The following is a 22,466-nucleotide window of genomic DNA, read 5'->3' on the forward strand; positions in this document are numbered from 1 at the left end:
AGAAGGAGAAAGGACTGTTGCTTTTGTTTAAACCTGCCCAGGTCCAAGTCTCTAACCAGCATCTTCTGGCCTAGAGAGTATAGATCATCCCCACATGCCTCTCCTACAACCTCTTTTCACTAATCCTACCACCAGTCTTTCAAAAACCTTTCTTTAAAAACATTTCTTTAGGGGTGCCTGGGCATAGTCAGTTAAGCAGCCAACTCTTGATTTCAGCTCCGGTCATGATCTCACAGCTTCATGAGCCCTGCATCGGGCTTTGCGCTGGCAGCAAGGAGCTTGCTTGGGATTCTCTCTCTCTGCCCCTCCCCTACTTGTGCTGTCTCTGTCTCTCTAAAAATAAATAAACTTAAAAAAAAAAGTTTATTTAAAGAGAAAAACAAGTTAGCTTTGAGTCTGTGTCTATGATATGGGTCCCTCTATGTCCAGGGCTAAGGGCAGCTGGTGGCAGAAGACCCGAGAAAGGAGTAAGAAAAATACTCTTCCTGAATATGAGGAACCCATATTCTGAAGCCCTCATCCAACTGATGTAGGAACAGGAGATGAGCCAGGTGGCACCAGGGACTTCTTAGGGTGCTGTTGTTCATAAACGTAGAGGGTGGGTGGCAAACAGTTGCACAAGGAATCTCAGACAATTCAGGACTCTAGCTTTGTGGGAACTGAAAAGATGACAAAGCCTTTGCCTATGTAATCAATCTGCCTAGGATGCCAGCCTGCTCACTCATCTCCTATGGGAACCTGAGTCAAGAAAGTGATTTTCAAAAGCAGCTGTAACAGCATCTATATCAAGATGCTGTAAATAGAGAGAACAACATACTTTTATTAAATTAAAATTAGGACACAGACCACAAAAGTATTTTCATGGTGCAGATGAAAAGTGTGAACACACATTACATCATGAAACAAAGCAGTTATTTATCTGAAGGAAGACAGCAAAGTGGAAATGAAATAACTTAGAAATGTGAGAGAAAGAAAGCAGAGATGAAACATGAGCTGGCAGAGCTCAGGAAAGAGAAAAATTAAAACCCCATAGAAATGAAGATAAAATTGAAAGGGCCACAAAGGTGAAGAGACTAAAAAAACATAATAACAGTCATATAGTATAGAAATGAGAAAAATGAGAGAAATAAATGATAAAGAAATAGAAGAAATGTTAACTGTATATGGTGGTCAAAAGAGATCACATATACCCATAATTTAAGTACCTGAGGAAAAAAAAAACAATGTCATGGAATAAAATACTCAAAGATATAATTTAAGGAAATGTCCCAAAAATCTAAAAATATGTATGTAAATCCATATACTTCAATTTCCATAACTGGGTGCCAGAGAAACATGACATGAACAGTCGTCACCAACACACAGCCTGGACTGGACTTTGAAGCCAAATTGCACAGATGTATGGACTACTGAGAATATTCTTTCTAGAGAATACCAGCAGTCTACTGTGGATCAAGTGTCACAAACACTTCTAAATGACTTCAGAATACAGGTGGCCAGAGGCTACTGAGAACAATATAAGAATGGATAAGAAATTTAAAAATGTCAGTGATCAAATTATGAATGTACAAATGAGAAACACTTTAGTTATGAATATGAATAGCACCTTCTGATAAATAACATATAGACCTTTCACTAAAATGAAATATATCCTAGGGGCACCTAGGTGGCTCAGTTGGTTAAGGTTCAACTTTGGATTTTGGTTCAGATCATGATCTCACAGTTAACAGTTCATGAGATCTAGCCCCACGTCAGACTCCATACTGACAGCTCAGAGCCTGCTTGGGATTCTCTCTCTCCCTCTCTCTCTGACCCTCCCCCACTTGTGCATGCATTCTCTCTCTCAAAATAAATAAACCTTTAAAAAATAAAATGAAATATATCCTAATTTGCTCAGATTATATTGCTCAAGAGGGAAAAAAAACGAAATAAATAAATATAGTTATACTTATGGTGCTTCTCAATACTCAAAGCTTTCACATACATTTCCTAACCTAACCTTTATAACTTTCTTTAATCATTTTATAAATGAGGAAACTGAAGCCCTAAGTCACATGCTATGCATAATCAGATTTTTCTAATATAACCCAGTACTCTGATTATAATCTTCTAATCCCCCGATGTATTCTCCGTGATCTCTAAATTACAATTTAATAAGCTGAACCATCACCTAGAAAATTATAAAGCAAGATTTCCCAAGTATATTTTATGGAACCCTAAGCTTCTGAGAATTTCCATGACCCAAAGGCTTCTATGGTCAAATCAGTGAAGGAAATATTCTATTAATACACCCTCCTCTTAGAGAGTACTAAGCATGCATTTATACATGATATGATAAAGTTTTTCACATGTCATATATTCAAGTTACTTTTTTCTCCATTAATGTATAATATCTCACAGAATATGCTCAGAAAACACACTTTTGAAGAATGCTGGTTTCAAGTATCACAAAAGGGTCAAGTAAAACAAAAGAACCTTACGTAATTAAATTTTTTAATTTAACACTTGTATAGATAACTCACAGAGTTAGTTTTATCAGTGATCACTTAATGACTCCTGTTGCCAAAATTTAGGATTTTGCCTTTCACCTTCTTTCTTACTACCCCTCTCCTTTGAAATGAACATCCAGAGTCACAAATGTAGAAACTGAGAAGATGACTCCAAATCTCAATTTTAACCTTCCAGTATCTCTTATGCTCTAGAACTGTATTTCTAATGCCAGATTTCTACCTCATGTGCCGAAAACAAAATTCATCACCATTCTCAAAAACCACATTCTCTCCCTGACTCCAAAAACTGTTTACAACATCTATTTTCTAGTCAAGTTTAAAACATAAAAATCATTCAACATCATATTTGTTGCCTAAAACGACCACACCATATGCTTTTCAGCCTGAAACTATACCCATTGTTCAAGTCCAGTTCAAATTCCACTTATTATTAAAAGTTTTCCCGAGTTGGCCAAAGGAAACTCTTTTTATTCATTTACTATCTTTCTTCATTCAGTGACAATGAACCCTGAAGTTTTAAGTTGCACCAGGTTCTTGCTTATCATGCCTTACTTATATTTGATCTTTATTTATGTTAACAGCAATAACAGTTATATTTACTGAATGGTCATCTTATGCAAGATCCTTCCCTATCATGTATTATCTAATCCCCAGAAACATCATATGGAGGAAGTACCATTACTTTCCACATTTTACAGAAGAGAAAAATCAGGACTAGATTAACTACTTGCAAAATCTCTAAGACTTAAGAGCCTAACCTTTTAACAGATTCATCTCATGGTTAATAATGACATAAAGTACAATTAATTGGTTACATAAATAATTTGGGATGTAAATTCAAAACATTTCTGTAACGGTTTCTATCAAAATAAAACAAAAGCAAAAACTTTTAATATAATTTCTTACAGTCAATCTACTTATCTTCTCTAAAATACAAACCCCTGAAAAATAGAATCCAACACACTATGAATCTAATAAGAATGACCACACATGCATAAAACCTTTGTAAAACATTAGAAAATCCTATGTATAATATTTACCAAGAAATCTGAAATGTCTTAAAATAAATATATTGACTTTAAATTGTACAAAATTCTGGGGTGCCTGTGTGGCTCAGTCAGGTAAGCTTCCAACTTTGGCTCAGGCCATGATCTCATGGTTCGTGAGTTCGAGCCCGCCTACGGCTCTGGGCTGACAGCTCAGAGCCTGGAGCCTGCTTCAGATTCTGTCTTCCATGCTCTCTCTGCCCCTCCCCCACTCACACTCTGTCTCTCTCAAAATAAATACATATTTTAAAAATCTTTAAAAAATTATACAGAATTTGTATGGATCTATGATTCTGAATAAATTGAAATGGGAATCAAAAGTTTACCTCTAAAATCAACCTATCTGAAAGGCTTTTTCTGGAGAATTTATGTCAAAACTCAATCAAAAACAATCAACACTTTTGTGTTGTTTAAACTATTCCAATATAGAGAAGAAAATATAAAACTTCCCAATTTGCTATAGAGTATTAGCACAACCTCATTTCAAACAACAGTCATTTGTAAGGAGGAACTTTAAATCAAAATATTTTTAAAAGACTAAAATTAGAAAATATGTATGGATATTTTTTATGTATCAGGTAACACTGCAGTAGAATACAGACAAAAGGAATAACTGAAGGAAATTTAACTTTTTTTTTATAGATATGGATTGTTTTATGGGGTTGATTCTTTACAAAGGAAGACTTAAGGGAACAAACAGGTATTAACACCACTAGGCAGTTACCAAAACACTGCAGAAAGTGCATCTTAGGTTAAGGCACATACCAACTTCTGCACCAACTCTGGTGGGAAACACGCCAGGAAAATAAACACTACAATCTCTTTCTTTCCAATATGTAAACTCCCACTGGCTAAACCCAACTAGAAGCCAGAGGGCAAAAGTGCTATAGTCCATGGGGCTTCTTCTCTTAAACAGGGTGATAAAATGAATGACAGATCTCAAAGGACAAAGGATATACACCACTGTCCATTCTTTTTTTTTTTTTTTTTTTGGTTTCTTAGTATCCATTTTTATCTTTGTCCAGATGAAAAACACATCTCCCGTAACACAAGAAATCCACAAAAACCTATCAGCAATACATCATCCTGGGGTAATACCAATCCAGTTATTCTCCCACCTGAAATCAACACTGAAATGTTGGTTATCACCAGTAGTCTTCACATAAGGTGTCAGAGAAAAACACGGGCAGTAGGATAATTAACAAGATCTATAGTACTTCGCTTTATAGCTGGTCAGAAAGCCTGAGATGACAAACATCCCTTCCTTTCCTGTCATCCAGGCTGTGTTCCCTTTACTTCCTTCCTGTAACTCAACAGGCCTGAGATATTACATAGCATCTACAAGTCTTCAGCTGTTTTATCTCTGTTTGCTTGCCATAGTTACCCTTTTAACAAGTACTATTAGGTATGGGAGTGTTAAGAGTCACCCAACTGAATTCTCTCAGTCCGAAATACATTTTCTTGGACACTGTATAGAAACAACCCAATTTCCCTTCCCCTTAGTAACTAGAACCTATCATTTCTGCCAGTTCAGTGACCATTTTCTCTTCCTGTTGATTATTTAATATAAATAGATAAAAATATAATTAGGGTACATTCTCAGCTTTAACGTTAAGGAAATAATGACTGTGTTGTCTGATAGAAGCATGAATCCTTGGGGGACTAGGACTCCACGGTCCAAGGCAGAAAGCAAAAATTGCATAAATGGATTTTTACAGTAGAAGAGGCACTAATGCTTTGCCACTCCTTAGGTCCTTACCCTATGCATTCTGGCTATAAAGGATACAGCAAAACAGAGTGGTTTCTGCCTTATTCAACACATACACCATGTTCACTATGGTAGAAAATTTTATTCTGCAAATTATAACATAATAGACATCATTCCAGTAAATCGGTGATTTCTGGGTTTAGGGTACACAGGAAGACACACTGGTGAGTTTCATGAGCAGGAGTTTGCTACCATACTTCTTTTGTTGCAAATAAGTTTCTTTGTCAGAAATGATGTTGTGTAGAAGATAATAATAATGAATAAGGCATTTCATAAGTCAAACAATGTTGAGTGTCGATAGAAGCACTGAAGGGCAGTGAAAAGAAGTTCATATATAGAATATATAGTTACATCAAGCAGATAATTTGCAACAAGGAGAGATATATTTTAACCACCTCTGGGTATACTGGTTGCTCTGGGGAATATTGGCATATCGGTAGCTCTCAGGACTGAGCCCCACGGTTGGTAAATCAGGCAATCCATATGCAGTGGGGGTAGATAGACCAGTCTTGATGACGGAAAGTCATGTTTTTGAATCCATGCTTATACCATGAGGGGTACTTTCTACATGGGACAATTCCACAAGACACTGAGTGACATTCACTCTACAGACCATCTTTGTTCCTGATTGAGAACCTCTTCCACAAAGGATACCCTTAAGTGAGCATTAACAAGTAACAAAAATATCTTTACATTCACATATAAAGTAATAAAAACAAATAGCATACAAATTTGAGATGCCTACCTATATGGTTACTTATGCTTTCCAAACCTACTTGTATCTACCATTTCATTTAATAACAAATACTTCTTCACATGTCTAATTTTATGATTTGTTACAGTAGATAACACATACCTCATCATGGGGAGTTCAGGTCATAATCATGCTTATGTCTAACACGCCAGCATCTAGTAGCAACCCAAGAGTTTCTTTTTTTTATTTTCAATGTTTATTTATTTTGAGAGAGAGAGCGTGCACACCCGTGCACATGCGTACCCCTCTCCCCCACACACACACACGTGCATGGGGGAGGGGCAAAGAGACGGAGAGAGAGAAGCCCAAGCAGGCTCCATGCTGTCAGTGCAGAGCCCGATGCAGAGCTCAGTTTCATGAACCATGAAATCATGACCTGTGCCGAAACCATCAACTGAGCCACCGCCCAGGCACCCCAAGAGTTGCTTTTCAAATGGAGAACACTGTAAGCAGACAAAAGTGTGGTCTTACTACAAAAACCTAGAGGCCTCACTGTGGAGGCCTGTCAGAGGCTCCCTACATCCTCCCTGCCTGCTAAAAATGATACCTATACGTGCTGCAAGAACTTTACCTTGTTTAAGTTCCTAGTCAATTCTGGCAACCTTAGACATTACCTAATAAATACATTACATTAATGTATACAAATGAGGTAGGTGAGCTCTCCTAAATCCCAAAAAGTATACCAAGGGCTATTCAAGTGCAGAATGTACAAGGTGCAAAGTGGATACCACAACATGGCCCAGGCCCTACTGTCATGGTAAGCTGCTGATGTCTTTGTGGCTTTTCTCTAGCATACATATACTTTACTAAGGCTTCTAAAATATTTCAACTAACCAAGCCCAATTAGCTTAATACCATCAGTATAAAGTTCAGCATGACGTTCTATGGGATAGTATTATGATCACAGTACCTCCAGACCAGAGTTTCTCAACCTTGGCATTAGTGACATTTGGTACTAGATAATTCCTTAATGTGGCAGGGGATCTCCTCTAGGCTTTGTGGGATGTCTATCGGTGTCCCTGACCTCTACCCAGTGAGGCCAGTAGCACCCACCAATTCAGTCATAACAATCAAAAATGTTTCTAGAAATAGAAAATTGGCCTCAATTCACAACCACTGCTCCAGATCACATTATACCAAAGAGCAAGACAACATATGTAGTAATCATATAAGGGAGTGGTGGTGTATTCTTGTTCCTCCACAGAAAAGCTATCTTGATTATCTGTGCAGTGGAAAAGTGAAAGAAAACATTTGCCACATCAAGAAATACAAATAAGATGTCAGGGTCTATGTTGATTTGCTCCAGAAAAGGTATCAAATCTGGAAACGTGGCTAGTAGTATTATGTTTACTTTATGATTTAAAGTAATAAAAAATAAAATCAAAATAAAGTTATAATTAGTATTATGTTTACAGAGATCTAAAGTCATTTTCCATGACTTTACCCTACATTTACACCAAATTCATAAAAAAAGTGAGAATGTGGTAGGAATCACCACACCTACAACTTTCAGATCTTTGATGGTATCACTAAACTTCTTAATTCCCTTAAGGAATAGTATTACTTCTGGTTTACTATCTCATTTAGGGGTTTCTAATTATTTCTTCCTACAATAAGATCACTCAATCCACAGGTCAGATAATCAATGTGGGGATTCTACCAGTTAGTGTATCTATTACCTTTCTACATCCTAAGACTAGAGACAATTACAGGATGAGGATCTCACTATGATAGCAGTTTTGGACCAAGTGTCTCATTGGACCTCTATTAAGTCCCATTCTTAACAGTGGACCATGGCACTATTCTAGAACTCCAGAGATCAGATCAGTTCAGAGCCATTACCTAATCACCTCCAGTGAGTATGAACACTGCCCTTCCCCTTCAACACTGGATAAGAGGCTTTGGGATGGGTTTAGGAAAAGAGAAAGCATCATATACTTCTGGCTTTGTTGTAAAACTCTTCAAAGAGATCTAGCCTCCCTCTCAAAAATGAACTCTGTGTCTGTAAACTAGATTAGGTCTGGGAATTGGTAAAAGGGTTGTGAAGCCCTACAGTATTGACTCAGATTGGGTTTCTTCCCATGAGACTTAGAATTTTCCCACTTATATATGTCAACTCAGTCTCTGAAACTTGTAATGGGGATTGGAGCCAACCTTGCCTCTGAAAGTCAGCATATCCCCTTAGCTTCTATCTCTCTAGGATCTGGATGGGCAAATGAAGAATATCCAGTACAACTTATAAACTACAGGTCTTTCTATATTTGTAAAAAGCAAGGGTTACAATAAGAATATAAGATTCAATTAAATTTCATGGCAAAAACCCTGGGTGTTAATTCAATTTATTAAACATTGACAGAGTAGCTAATATTTTAGCTACTGAAAAAGATGAATTATGATCCCTGCATTCTCCCCAAAATTCAGTCTAATGTAGTAACAGTGGTAATTAATACTATAAAAATTAAAACCTGACAAATACAAAATTTATATGCTCGAAATATAGCAATAAAAATAGACAAAAGAAAATTAAGCATAAATGCCAAAAAATGAACAGGAAATATCAGAATTTAACAAATTAATATGAAGAATGGATAGAAATCATAGATTAAGGATAGCAATAAGTGAAATTTAAGTGAAAGTAAATAACATTAGGACTGGAGAATATACTTCAGTTTGAAGTAACCAGAATTCTGTCACAAAGATTGTATCCTGAAAAATGCCATATTTAGCAAAAACAAAAGACCAATATGTCCTCTTATTAATACCACTGAGTCAATTTTAAAAATTCAGACAAAAGGTAAAACAGTTTTTATTATAGCAACTTATTAACTGCTTTTATAAAATTGAAATTGTAAACATGACCAGATTGATGAGAAAATGGAGATAATAGGAAATACAATCTCTGAAAAGAAAATGGCATGGCTATAGATAATTTTTCAATAAAGAAATGTTTTTCACATTATGCCCAAGGACCATGAACAATTTAGTTCTATTCAAGATCCTTAGAATTATTGCAAGAAAGAAATACAGTAAGTTTGTTTATTCATTAACTTTCTGAAACAGTTCCTTCCTCCCTTCTTCCCTTTCATGTGGCAGGCTCTCTTGTGCATTATAGGATGTCCCTTTCCTTATTCAACAAATATCTGCTGTCCCTATGCCTAATGATATGCTGAACAATGGTGCGAGCTTGTGCTGAAACTCGTTTTAAGTAACATAATTTAATATCCTACAGCGCTTTACGGGACATTGCCTTTCTGCCTCTTCCAATAACCCACATAACTGACAGTAATGACATTGTGGGTGGCCAGTGGATATCTGCCAAGTATTTTGGATGGACTGAAAGGGAACAGTAAGATTAGAACTTTAGAGTTGGAAGAGACAACTGCTTCGCATTCAAATCGTATAAAAGGTAAAATTCAGAAGGCCTTTGTGAGCAACAAAGATCAATTAAAACAGACTGTGACATGGATAAAAACAAGGCTCTGGCCCCATTGTTGATATCATTAAATGGATTAATGTGGCACAAGGAAATACTTTTAATTGGAAAATACAGCCTACATAAAAGTACCTAAGGGTATGACTCTCCCATTAGTCTGACAGGCTTACTTAAGTCCAGAGAGAGGCATGAGTTTAAGAAAGATACGCTCTATAACAAAACTATAAGTGTGGTTATTGGCACATATACCTGAATCAATTAGACAAGAAACTAGTTTGAAACCATTACATCGTACCAAATGAACCACCAGCCTCTTCTCAGGGAGATTATGACTGAATGAGTATTAAAATGACCCTTAGTCCCAACTTTTATAGGTAAGAAACCGGATGACACAGATTCTAACCACCCAAGGAGTATACTCTCCATTTGCCACCTTCAAATATAGCCAAAGATGAGAAAAAGGACCAAGATAGAACACTGAGCCCCTCCCAAGAAGCAGGTTTACTCAAGGAACAAGCATAACATCTTCCCAGTGGGATTTTAGGATTTCTCTGAACTAATGACATCTATGTATTTTCCCCTTTCCAACCAGTAATGATTACTGTGACAAATACATTTCTTAGATGTTTGGGGTATTAAAGGGGGGGAAAAAAACCAGACACTGCTAATACTAATGGGAATATAAAGAGTCAAAATTCAAAATGTGTCACAGACTTAAATGGAAAATGGAAAACTATAACACTTTTTGAAATAAAAAAAGTAGAAATTCTTTAGGATCTAGGACTAGGCAAAGAATTCTTAAACTTGACAACAGAAACATAAAAAGAAAAACTGACAAACTAAACATCAAAATTAAAAATTTTGTTCTTGTGAAGAACCCTGTTAACAGTATGAAAAGACAAACTATACTTTGGATGAAAATATTTGCAAATCACCTATCTGACAAAGACCTACGACTTAGGATACATAAGTAACTTTTAAAATTTAACAGTAAAATATAAACAATCCAGTTAGAAAATAGGCAAAAACATAAACAGACATTACACTAAAGATAAGTAGATGGCAAAGGAGCACAAGCAAAGATGCCCAATATCATTAGCCATTAGGAAAATGCAAGCTAAGGCCACAGTGAGATTTTATTGCAACCTATCAGAATGGCTAAAATAAAAAAATAATACAGCACCAAATGATGGCAAGGATGAGATCACTCATACGTTGCTGATGGGCTATAAAATGGTACAGTCACTCTGGAAAACAGTTTAATAGTTCCCAAAAAAATAAAATAAAATAAAATGACATAGAACTACCACATGACCCAACTGTTTCACTCCTGGGCATCTATCCCAGAGAAATGAGAACTATGTTCACACAAAAATACGTACAAATGTTCACAACTTTATTTGTCAGAGCCAAAAAACAGATGAACTCAGATGATCTTTAGTAGGTGAATGGTTAAACAAACCATGCATGGTACATTCATACCCCAAAATACTTAGTAATCAGCAATAAAAGGAATGAACAATTGACAAACACAACCCAGATGAGTTTTTAGAGAATTATTCTGAGTGCAAAAAGCTAATTCCAAAATGCTAAATTCTGTAAAATGATCAAACTGTAGTAAAACCTTTAAACAAAAATATGTAATCATGGGGGCACATGGGTGGCTCAGTAGGTTAAGTGTCTGACTCTTAGTTTGGGCTCAGGTCATGATCTCATGGTTCATTAGATCAAGCCCCACAGAAAGGTCTGCAGTGCTGAGCCTGCTTAAGATTCTTTCTCTCTCTGCCCCTCCCCTACTCGTATATACACATGCACTCTCTTTCAAAATAAATAAACAAAAAAACAACCATTAAAAAGACAGTTACATGATGCAGTTTATCATATGAAAAATTTTCAAATATAAATATTCAACTCTATGAGAATGGTTAAAATTTAAAATGGAATGTTATACAAGAATAAGAATGCTCAAAGGCTGCAAACTATACACAGTATTATATTAACTCTTCAAGAAATAGGCACACTAAAACATTAACTAACATAGTCCCAAAGTTGTTTCCCTTGAGAAAAAAAAAATAAAGAATTGGGTTTTTTTCCCTATTTCTTAGTATTATCCAAATTATCTGCAGTGACCAATAGAACTTCTCTAACCAGAAAAATATGCTAATAAAAAAAAAAAAAGGACTGACTGATAAGTTATCTATGAAATGAATATAAAAAGATAAATACTCTGCAACTATTTTTAATATATAATAACTAATATATATTCTTAAAGAAAAAGTAGATATCTATAAATTCAAAATGTTTCCTTAAAATGTACATTTGAATGCATATGGGTAAATGTGATGTAAGATGTACGAATATTAAGTGTGTGGATGTGGTTTATGCATGAGTGTGTGTTAATGACTGTGTAATGTAAATGTGTGTATTATGTGTGAATGTGAATACATGTATAAATGTATATATATTAAAAAGGCGAAACAATATTAACAGTGGATAATCTAGGTTCTGGTATGAAAATTTTTTTATTTCCTTGCTTTTTTGTTCCATTTATTCCATTTTTTTCCTTTTATTCCATTTGTTTTTGTTTTTGTTTTTGTTTTGATCTTCTGAATGGCTTGCCAAGGATGCATGATGTTTAAAATTAGATAAAAATTAAAGATATTTAAAAGGGGTATTTCGACTATTTAAAAGCTAATATTTTGGTATACTATTTTGAGTGAATCCAATTAAGATGAGCTACACCAAATAAATCTATTTTCTTATCTCCTAAGAATATAATCCTGGATACTTGTCTAATTAAAACCCTCTCTAATACATGATTTTGGAAGTATTAAGCCAGACTTTGGATATACATCAATATCAAGTGACACCAACAACAACAACAACAACAAAAAAAAAATAGCTACCGTATTGAAAGATTTTTACTTGTTCATAGGATTTTGTATCTACCATTGCCAATAACTAAACAAACCAAGATAGGTAGTTTTTTGTATTAATATAGCTGTTACTTAATTAAGATGAACATCATTATTATTCATTGCTACTAATTAACGAGCACTTACCATGCACCAGGCACTGCCTATCACTGTATGTTTATAGTCTCCTATGAGGTAGGGGTTACTGTCATCACCAGGATTTATAATAAAGCTTATAGTATAGGGCCACATAGTGTTCAAAGAAAAATTTAAACTCTGTTTTGTCTGACCCTAATATTCTTGCTGTACTGCATACTTTCACTCATGTGTTAATAATATTAAGATAAAAGAGAAAAGATACTTTAAAACACACATTGGCTAATTTGTGCATTTTTAATAACAGTGACTTAGAAAATAGAATTTCCTCATTTCTTTGTTGCCACAAACCACATTTTTACCAATCTGAGGAAGCTACAAAAAGCGTTGCTTAACTTTTGCCTCCCATACATTATACTGGTTAGTTACAACTATGCCTATGGTCAACTTGAATACCTTATCAGAGCATTTTCTTTTATTTTATACATGAAAACAAATAAGGGTAATCACTACTCAGTCTATCAAAAAGCAATCCCTACATTTTAGAATCACCTTGGAAGCATGGTAGCTACATAGGGACATCAGCAGTTCAGCAACTAATTAAGGCAAAACCAAAAGTAGAATATCAAAGCATTTTGTTACTATTTCTGAATATGCTTCTCATTTTAGCTTCCTTTTTCACACTGCAAATTTTTCAGATCCCAAATCTTACCCATAAAGATCATCTATGCTTTGCTTCTGATAACACAATTCTTCCCATTTCAGTGGCCGAAGAAAGAGAAAATAACCCATTACTTTTAGGCCAAGTTTATGGCAAATGTGAGCCATATCTGACATTATTCTTACTGCCTTCTGTGGAAGGGCATGTCATTAGACTCCTAATATGCCTCCATTGAAAGGATCGTTTATTCATTAACGCACGTGACAACTCAACAAACCCTTCTTGAACACCTACAATGTATATCACATGCTGTTCTAGTGCTGGCAATAATGAATTTTATAAATTCAACCATGGCTTTCAAAATGAGTTAAGACAGCACAGAACAGATTTTCCTAAAGCCTGTTCACTGAAACACTTACCTGGAGGAGAAAACATAAAATGAACAGAAGCAGAGTAAACAGGGCAAGCATAACAATGGTCAATAAGTTCAGAACTGCATATATCACGTGCCCTAACTAGAGATTCACAAAATGCATTAACTCTTTAATGATGCAACAGAGATACTCCTTAAATTTCATTTTCCCAACTCACTGAACCATGGAAAGTATTTTTAATATATTCTTAACATCTTCAGAAACTGCTTTGCAGATCATACTTTAGGAAATGCTGGGACATTATATTCTTTTGCTCAAAGACATGGATTTTAAAATATCTATCTATCTACAAATTATAGCTGTGAGCAGGCAGAACTGAGTTTGTTGCTAACACCTCATTGACACATGCTTTCCTACTTAATTTTCTCCGTTGGTTTCCTCTATTTCAGAAACTTGGTCATTTGAATTTCAACCAAACTGGATACCTTAAAGGATCTAGTATTTCATGATGGATGTGAAACTTCTATTTCAAAGTAATTTATAAAGCAATAATACTGAAACGAAAAGAAACCTCTGTGCCCACACAGCTTTACAGAATAATTAAGCATCAAGATGGACATACGTTTCCCCAAATGGACTGATAAAATAACATGAGTAATTTTAAAATATATAAATTCCTGAGAACTACCCACACTTGCTAAATCAGGATCTTCAAGAGGCATTAAATAACAGTAGCAAGTATCCAAGGTAACTCATATAATCTAGGAAGTTTGGGGAAGCCCGAAGTGCCTTGTATGTGAAAAATTGTGGTGGTTTCATCTGGAGCACTGACTATCCTAAAAGTTAGTTCTAGCTCTTCTATTATGTGTATTAAATTTTAAAATCTTTGAATCATCTGCTTTATTATATCATTACATTTTCTAAGATATCATCTTTCCTTTTTTAATTTGTTATAACAAAATTGAAATATAAGAAAAATAAAACTGATTTGTATAAGGAAGAAGGAATATCAAGAAAGAAGAACACTCAGAGGCCAAGCAAAATTAAAGCATACTGTATTAAATTAGTGATGGTAAAACTGTAAGATTCTTGGCCCTATGTCTTCTCCAATCTAGTCAAGTATTTCATGTTTAAAACAAATCCTTATGAACACAAGATAAGACAAACAGTAACTAAAATTAAATCACACTGAGTCCCACGCTAGTCATTTTCCTAGTTCAACATTTTAAAGTCACCTTGCATACCTAATGTTCTTTTGTACAGAATTCTTCCTAAAATACCAATCTAAAACATTAGAAATTTAATGCTATAATAAATGGAAAGTGTTGAGAGCTACCTTTTTCTGAGAGAAAGGAATGGAAAAGAGAAACATGAAAATAATATAACTTAGGAAAAATTATCCAACTATGGGTCAGTAAAGAAAAAGAGCTTTACTGGATTTAGTAATTACTTCTCTACAGTCTCTAAGCATTTACTAATGACTCCTTCCCAAAGGCTCAAAGAGACAAAGAGATTATTTTGCTTAACACCACTGAATTAACACTCATCAATAAGGAATTAAAAAATGCCTGGATGAAAACAAAATGTTATGTTTATTTATTACATTTTTAAATATTTGAAAGTTATATTGAAATATGTCATAACAAGTTAAAATATATAAAAAGTGAGTGTCAAATATTATGTACTTAAGAATATTTTATGACACTATTCTCAGGTTAACATATATAAAAATTAGGCCCGAGAAGCATTTCTCTTAATTTTAATTCTTCCCTTTTTTTGTATCCAATAACAACCAAAACTTCCCTTTCAAAAATGTTATTATCTCTGAAGTCAGATAATCGCTTAGGTTTTTATAAAAGCTTCCCTTAAAAAAATACTTTCCCAAACCTACTTAAATTTATTTTTTACAAGCTGTTTTCAAACACACTCTTCTACCGTTTGCTAACCCTCACCTTCTTTTGTGTTTTCCTCACACCTGTGGAAATTGTACATGTTTATCATATTTCACATTTTGTCTTCTTCTACTTACAAACTATATTATGTTACTTTAATCTCCTCTTATAGGGATGATCTCATTCAAAAGGAGCCCCGACTTGCTCTCAAGTTCAAAAAACAGCAACAACAAAGAAGCACACAAAGGAATATGCTAATTCTCTCAATGTTATATTACCTAAGAAAATTGTACATTTCTTGATTTCTAATTTATTTACAGAAAGTTTTCGACTCTTTTGTATCCTTTTCCCACTTAAATCTCCTTTTCTTCTACACTCTCCTTAGACTTGGACAAATAATTCTGATTTTTGGTTATGGAATCCAAAATTTGCAAAACTGGTATAATTCACTTGAACAGACAAGTTATTATGTTTTTAAGAAAGTAAAGATCATTATAACGGGCTATTTGAAACTGGGGAAGAAATGGTTTAAATTCATAAAGATAATTCTGTAATATGTAAACACTTAAAAAATACACTCAACAAAATATTTAAATTATCCAATATAGTTAATAAACCCACTATGAGAAATAAAAAATTGAAAAACATTAAACAATGCATGAAAAATATTAGTTTTAGTTGTTATTGATCTATCTACGAAATCACCATGAAGTCACTTCACCTCATGTCCTAAGGTTCTACACTGTGAAAGAAGGAATTTATGATTTCTAACATTCCTTTTGTTTCTAAATGCCTGGGTTCCTTTAGATATGTCATGCGATTTCAGTCCTGAGTTTTGTATCTGTTTTATTGCAAACACCTACACATACACACAAATATACTACAAAGAAATCCCTATTAAAGAAAACCTTCAAGGGAAAAACAATGCAAAAATTCACTAGGCATTTTTGTATACTGATTGTGGGGGAGTAACTGATATACCCCTTCCTAAAAGTCAATGTGGCATTATCTATCAGAAATTAGAATAAGGAAGCTCTTTAAACTCAATATTTATACTTCTAGGAATGGAGACTAAGAGTAACTCACACACTTATATACACATGTATGCTCAAACATATATACGGCAACACTGGATATATAATATGCAGTAAACACTTAAGACTAAACCTGATTTCTTGATTTCCACGCCTAATTCTGTTCTTCTATATTCTAGTCAATAGCCCCAGTTGTTCAAGCCTAATATTATGAGCCATTATTCATTCCTCTTTCATAATTAATCTACTGGAAAACCAGTCACTCCTCTAGATCTCCACTGCTACCAACCCAGTCCAACCACCTTTGTCTCTCACCTGGACTAGTTGGTAAAAAAAACTAACTCTCGGGTGATTTTCTACCATTTACTCCCCATCCTTCAGAACAAGAGAAGCCAAAAATCATCATTTCAAAATGTAAGACGATGCACATCCCTATGAAAAACTTTCTCATGACTACCCACTGCACTTAAAGGAAAATTGAAATGCTTCATGTTGGTGTCTAACTGCCTCTCCAAGTTCATCACATGCGACGTTTTCCATTGCTTTGATCACGCTGGCCAAAGTGACATTTCCTAAAACCTACCAAGCTCTTTCCTGCTCCAAGGCCCTTAACCATGTTCTTCTCCAGTCTGGAAAGCATCTTTCAAGGCTGGTTCCTTGTTATCCAGCTATTATTATAACAGCTTTCCTTTGCCCTTTTATACACTATTACTTCATATTATTTGTTCCTTCATACACTCACCTTAATCTTCAATTATCTTGTTTATTTATCAGCTTTGTATTTCTTCCACTACATAAAACCCTGATGGCATGAAACTGTTTCAATACTATTATCTCAGCACTATGTACAGTCCATATCAATAAATATTTATTGCATGAATGACAGAAAATAAGAGCAGCCTGAGTTTTTGTTTTCATTTGCCAATGATAAGCTATTATTTAAATTATGAATCTTAGTTTACACTAAAAACTTCACACAACAGCCAATTCCTCTATCTAATCTACTTCAATTACAATAATAAAAAAACATCAATAAGACATATCAGAAATAACTTGGTGAACACTTGCATAGTACACTATAACAAACTAAAAGTTTGTGATCTGGCAATAGCAATCTTCTTGGCTTCATCTCTGCTGCCCACCCACACACACACCTTAACTTGTGGCCGTTTCCCATTGAGAAATATAAATTGGTCAGATTAACCTGAGTTTTGTATCCCTTTGCAATTCAAAGTGTGTATGGCAAGGGATGAAGCTAAGAAGACTGCTGAGGACAGATCAGGTTTCTGTACTGGAACAGGTGTTATGTTTTAGTTTAGAGAGTCAGATATTTTATCAAAGTTCATATAGTTTAAGAACAAGTAGGGCATCTGATCAACTGGAAGAATGAGGGATTTGATTCAGTACAAAGTTTGGCAAGTAAATTCTATACACACAATAATATTTTTACTATCATAAAGTCAGTACCATGTTTCTTTTGTGACTACAATTAAGATTTTACCTTACTGTTAAGATTTCAATTATTTTTATTAAAGCCTAGTGTATACACTGTTCCTAAAACTACCCCCAGTGAAATTATGTGAAATTGGCCTTACACAATCTTTTCCATTCTTAGATAATGTACTAGAATCTACATAAGTGATCTTTCCACTGATAACATATTCTCCTTATCTCATTTATTCCAAACTCTACCATGCTTTAAAAACATGGTCTTTGGTCTTATATGCTTGCATATTCTATTTTTATTTCCAAATGAAGTCTGCTAACCTAATTAGTACACTCCTAAAACCATGCTACATAATATGTACTTAATTGTTAAAAATATTTTCCTACTTGCTGTCATTCTATAATTAGGAATTTGGTCTTAGGAAATGTCAACACTTTAATATTAATTTTCAATATTAACATTTCACAAATGTAACAACTTGAACTTTTTAAAAATAATGCCTGTATCGCAGCAGTCCCCAATTCTCCTTTCTTCTTACTCTAACTAAGGCTTTTCTTCACTTACTAACTCCTGAAAGCTAATTTTATAGCCCTCTTCTTCTCAATATTTACTATTAAAAGTCCCTGTAAGGACAAAAAAATGTTAAGGTCTTCAGCACATCCCTCTGGCTCTATCATAATTGTTTTTCCACTAAAACTGAATCTTTGGGGAGCACCTAGGTGGCTCAGTCAGTTAACCAGCCAATTTCAACTCAGGTCATGGTCTCATGGTTAAGTTCAAGTGCCTTGTCAGGCTCTGGACTGACAGCTTGGAGCCTCCTTTGGATTCTCTGCCTCCCTCTCTCTCTACCCCTCCCACACATGTGCTCTTTCTCTCTCAAAAATAAATATAAATAAACATTTAAAAGAAAACTGATTCTTTGGAGGAAAAAAGAGGTAGAAATACAATAAAATTTCCTTTTGAGCCTTTCAATAATGTACTCTTTCATCTAACTGGAGCAACACATTAGATAAGTCATGAAGTTCTGTGTCTCTAAACTATAGTCATAGATATACAGCTAGCTTCAGTTCTTAGGAAAAGCTTCAGTTCTCCTATAAATTTCACCTCTCTTTACCTCAAGAGTCAGGAATCAACATGTCCAGGGTGCAGAGCTATAAGCACAGAAATGAAACCAAAAACAGGAAAACTATACATCTTAGAACCCCAATGAGATTACAAGTGCACAGGAAAATTGATCACTGCTTTTTGAGGAGGACTGTGTGTAATATGGGGAATGCATATCAGATGATTAACAACTTTAATAACTACTGAAGGGATGAATGATGCAATCTATTTCTGCAATCTCCTACTTCACACAATTCACATCAAAACAAAGCAGTAAGCAGTAGAGGAGACTAATCCCTTATCATACTTACCTGTACAAGTAAGTTGCAAGATAGAAGTAAAGGCTTTGTTTTATAGTACTTCTTAAGTTAAAACATACATACATACATACATACATACATACATACATACATAAATAACACAACAGAAACTTACCTTCAAATAGGGACCCCAATTGGTATTTTCCACTAAAAAATTTTGGCAGTGAAAATACAAGTGCTCCCAGTCCTATCATAAAGGATGCAAATGCAAGCCACCTTGGTTTGTGTCCTCTTTCACCAAAGAATGACACAAATAAAGACAACACACAGAATGAGATATCATAGCTTGATGATATCAGGCCCGTCAGGGAACTCTTCATTTCATAGCGCTTCTCAATAGTGGAAATGCTAATATTTACGAGGCCATTTACTACAATACCTAAAAGAAAGAAAAGAAGATTTATATGCATGATTTTTATTAACTTTACCACACAGATTATGATTTTCAACAAAATATACTAAAGTTTGATTGTGCCTAAAGTGTGGCTGTTCATTTATTTTGATTTTTTTTTTAATGTACCAATTTCAAAAGTCTCAAAGTTAGCAACTCAAACATACTTCCTTACAAATGAGTTTGCTTTTAAATAGTATACTCGTGAATTTTCAGGTGTCAAATAAAATTGATGCTTACCACATACAAAATGTAGCTGACTTCATTTTTCTTTATATGACAAATTAAAAGTCAGACTGGTAAATTCTCATGAAGCCAGTTTGCTACAGAGATTCCAAGAGTACCATACTCTCATGGACTTCATTCAGGAAAGTATAAAAAAATTGCAGGTGACTCCAGAGGTCATTAAAGTAATGCCCCATTGCTTCCAAGGTTGTTCAATTATTAGACATATTTATATATAACTCGAGTTCCTTGCCTTAGTCTTAAGAAAGGTGAAATTGAGCTCTCAAACCTCCTTTCTTCTAACACTTTTATAGACCTTAACGTTACCATTTAAAAGGTCCTAGAGCAAAACTAAACACACAGCAAGAGTGTTTTCAACAATGGCATTCTAAGTCATATGCAAAGTAAGCAAACAAAAAAAGCACACTCACTCTGCTTATTACAAGTCTGATGGAAAAATATAAGGTAAACAAGGAAAACTGGAAATCCAATTTTGACTGACTTAACAAAAAAGTCTTGTCCAGATACAGATTAACTTTACAATTTAAACATTAATATAAATTGAAAATAAAAAAACATGTGATCAAATTACAAAGTTTGAAACTAGATAACCCCTTTTACTTAAGAGGATACCATGAACTGTTGTCATTTGTTAATTAAGAGAGTATACACAAGCCATGATTTCTACAGTTTCTTTAAATTTTGCTTAAGACTGTAACTGGAAATGTGTTGCAATACAGTTGATATAACAAGCTTTAAAAGTCCCACCATTAAACTCATTTTACTTTTATGCCAGCTTAGTAAGTCAAAAACCAATTTACAATTCTTAAAATTTCAAGGTAAAGTGTCTAATGAACCTAGGAATGACATGCTTATAAGGAATCTGAGAATATGAAAAATTCCCTAACCAAAAATCAACTCCTCCCCAACACCCCCCCTTCCAAAAAAAAATCAACTTCCCAGCGCACTTACAATACTGATTAAAAGTCACTCATTAAAACTCATTGCCTTTATGGTAAAACTTCTCTGAAAAAGTACATTTGTAAACTCTTGTAGAGGCATAGCACTTTAAGCCTATGAATCCCACTCTGAATTCTATGCTACACAAGTTCTAAGAACACTGCTTTAAAAAAAGAAATTCCCAGAAATATTGCATACTGTATCTCTCTATTGTATATACGTGAAGATAGGAAGCACGTTAGGTGATTAAGTGCTATGAGAAGTCCTGTTTATGATTGAGAAATTCTGGGTTAAGTCAACTAACCTGACAAGTTTGGACTTTTATGGTTTTGGTTTTTTGTTGTTTTTTTTTCCCAAGCACTTCTTAATATACCATGTAAATGGTCCTCCCAAGGATCATGTCTGAGAAACATGGTAATAATTCAAACTCAATGGCAATAATTCAAATTTAAACTGAAAAAAGAATTTATTGGATCACCTTCATCTAGGATTATGCTTCTTAAATTGGGGACCTCTGGGTAGATGTAGCTCTAAGCGAAAACTGACACATTTTTCTAAGAGTGCCAATAATATCTGATAATGATTTTAAACAATATTTTATAATAGATGTATGTATTCTGGAATAAATGACGTATTCTGGAATATAGAAATTTCAGCATATGTTTTAAGATAAAGCAAGAAATTTTACTTGTGTCCAACTTCTTTGAACTTTGCATTCCTTTGGCACTGAAGTGCGTCAACAGAGATTTTGGACAACAAAGATCAAGACACTGAGAGAAGGTGAACTAATGAGAAAAGCAGAAACCAAAATAACTTTGTAGCGCAAAACAACCTTTGACAGAAGAGCTGCAGTTGACTTGCAATCAAGGTATACTCACTTAACACCTAACATGTGCAAAGCAAGGGGCAAGGAGCTCCTTTCAGACAGGGGAGCGGGAACAAGAATAGGAAGATTAGATTTACTCTTCGGTTAATCTTTAAAAAAGAGCAATTTCCAACCCACCCCCCCCAAAAAAAAAAAAAAATTCTTGGATTGCATTTCTTCCAATCACCCTTGGATGGCCTCTTTACAAATACTGTGAAACTAGGACTCAGGTGACCCAAATATACCTACATACAGTACCACCAAAGTCTAACTAGCCTTCAGCATTTCCTTCCTCTACCTTGAGGCCCACCTCTCTTCAACGTGTGGGTCACCTTGGCGTAACTTCCCGTTTCTTACACCACCCCCCCCCCCCCCCCCCTGTTCCCCGCATTTCATGTTGCGGCTGCTTTTACCTTCTGCAATCTTTCTTTCCTGGGAGCCATTCTTCCTCTACTCTCCCACTCACTCCTCCAAACCAGGCTTGCCCTGCAAACTCCTAAGGGTATAAACCTGGACTTTATCAGGTTACTCCCAAGAGAAACTGAAAGAGATCCTTAAACAAAACAGATACTGCACAACTCTTTTATTTCGAAAGCCTCGCCCTTCAACACCGCCTCGAGCGTTTGCTAGCATTCACCTGTGCCTACGTACGGCTCAAACTCAGTATCCTC

At 34.8% G+C, this 22,466-nt stretch overlaps 1 protein-coding gene across 3 annotated transcripts in view; it reads right to left on the bottom strand.

Moving 5' to 3' along the window:
* The window catches only part of SLCO4C1 (solute carrier organic anion transporter family member 4C1), a 107,247-nt gene that overhangs the window by 83,314 nt on the left and 1,467 nt on the right, over positions 1 to 22,466 (bottom strand). For all 3 annotated transcript variants that reach the window (XR_007461330.1, XR_007461329.1, XM_049647683.1), the window contains exon 2: positions 19,470 to 19,733. Coding sequence is in view for 1 of the 3 variants with exons in the window: in XM_049647683.1 (XP_049503640.1) it covers positions 19,470 to 19,733 (264 nt within the window). In the remaining 2 variants the exon portion in view is untranslated. The remainder of the gene's footprint in view (positions 1 to 19,469; positions 19,734 to 22,466) is intronic.

Source organism: Panthera uncia (genome assembly GCF_023721935.1).
Source record: "Panthera uncia isolate 11264 chromosome A1 unlocalized genomic scaffold, Puncia_PCG_1.0 HiC_scaffold_17, whole genome shotgun sequence".
In the NCBI taxonomy this organism is placed as follows: domain Eukaryota; kingdom Metazoa; phylum Chordata; class Mammalia; order Carnivora; family Felidae; genus Panthera; species Panthera uncia.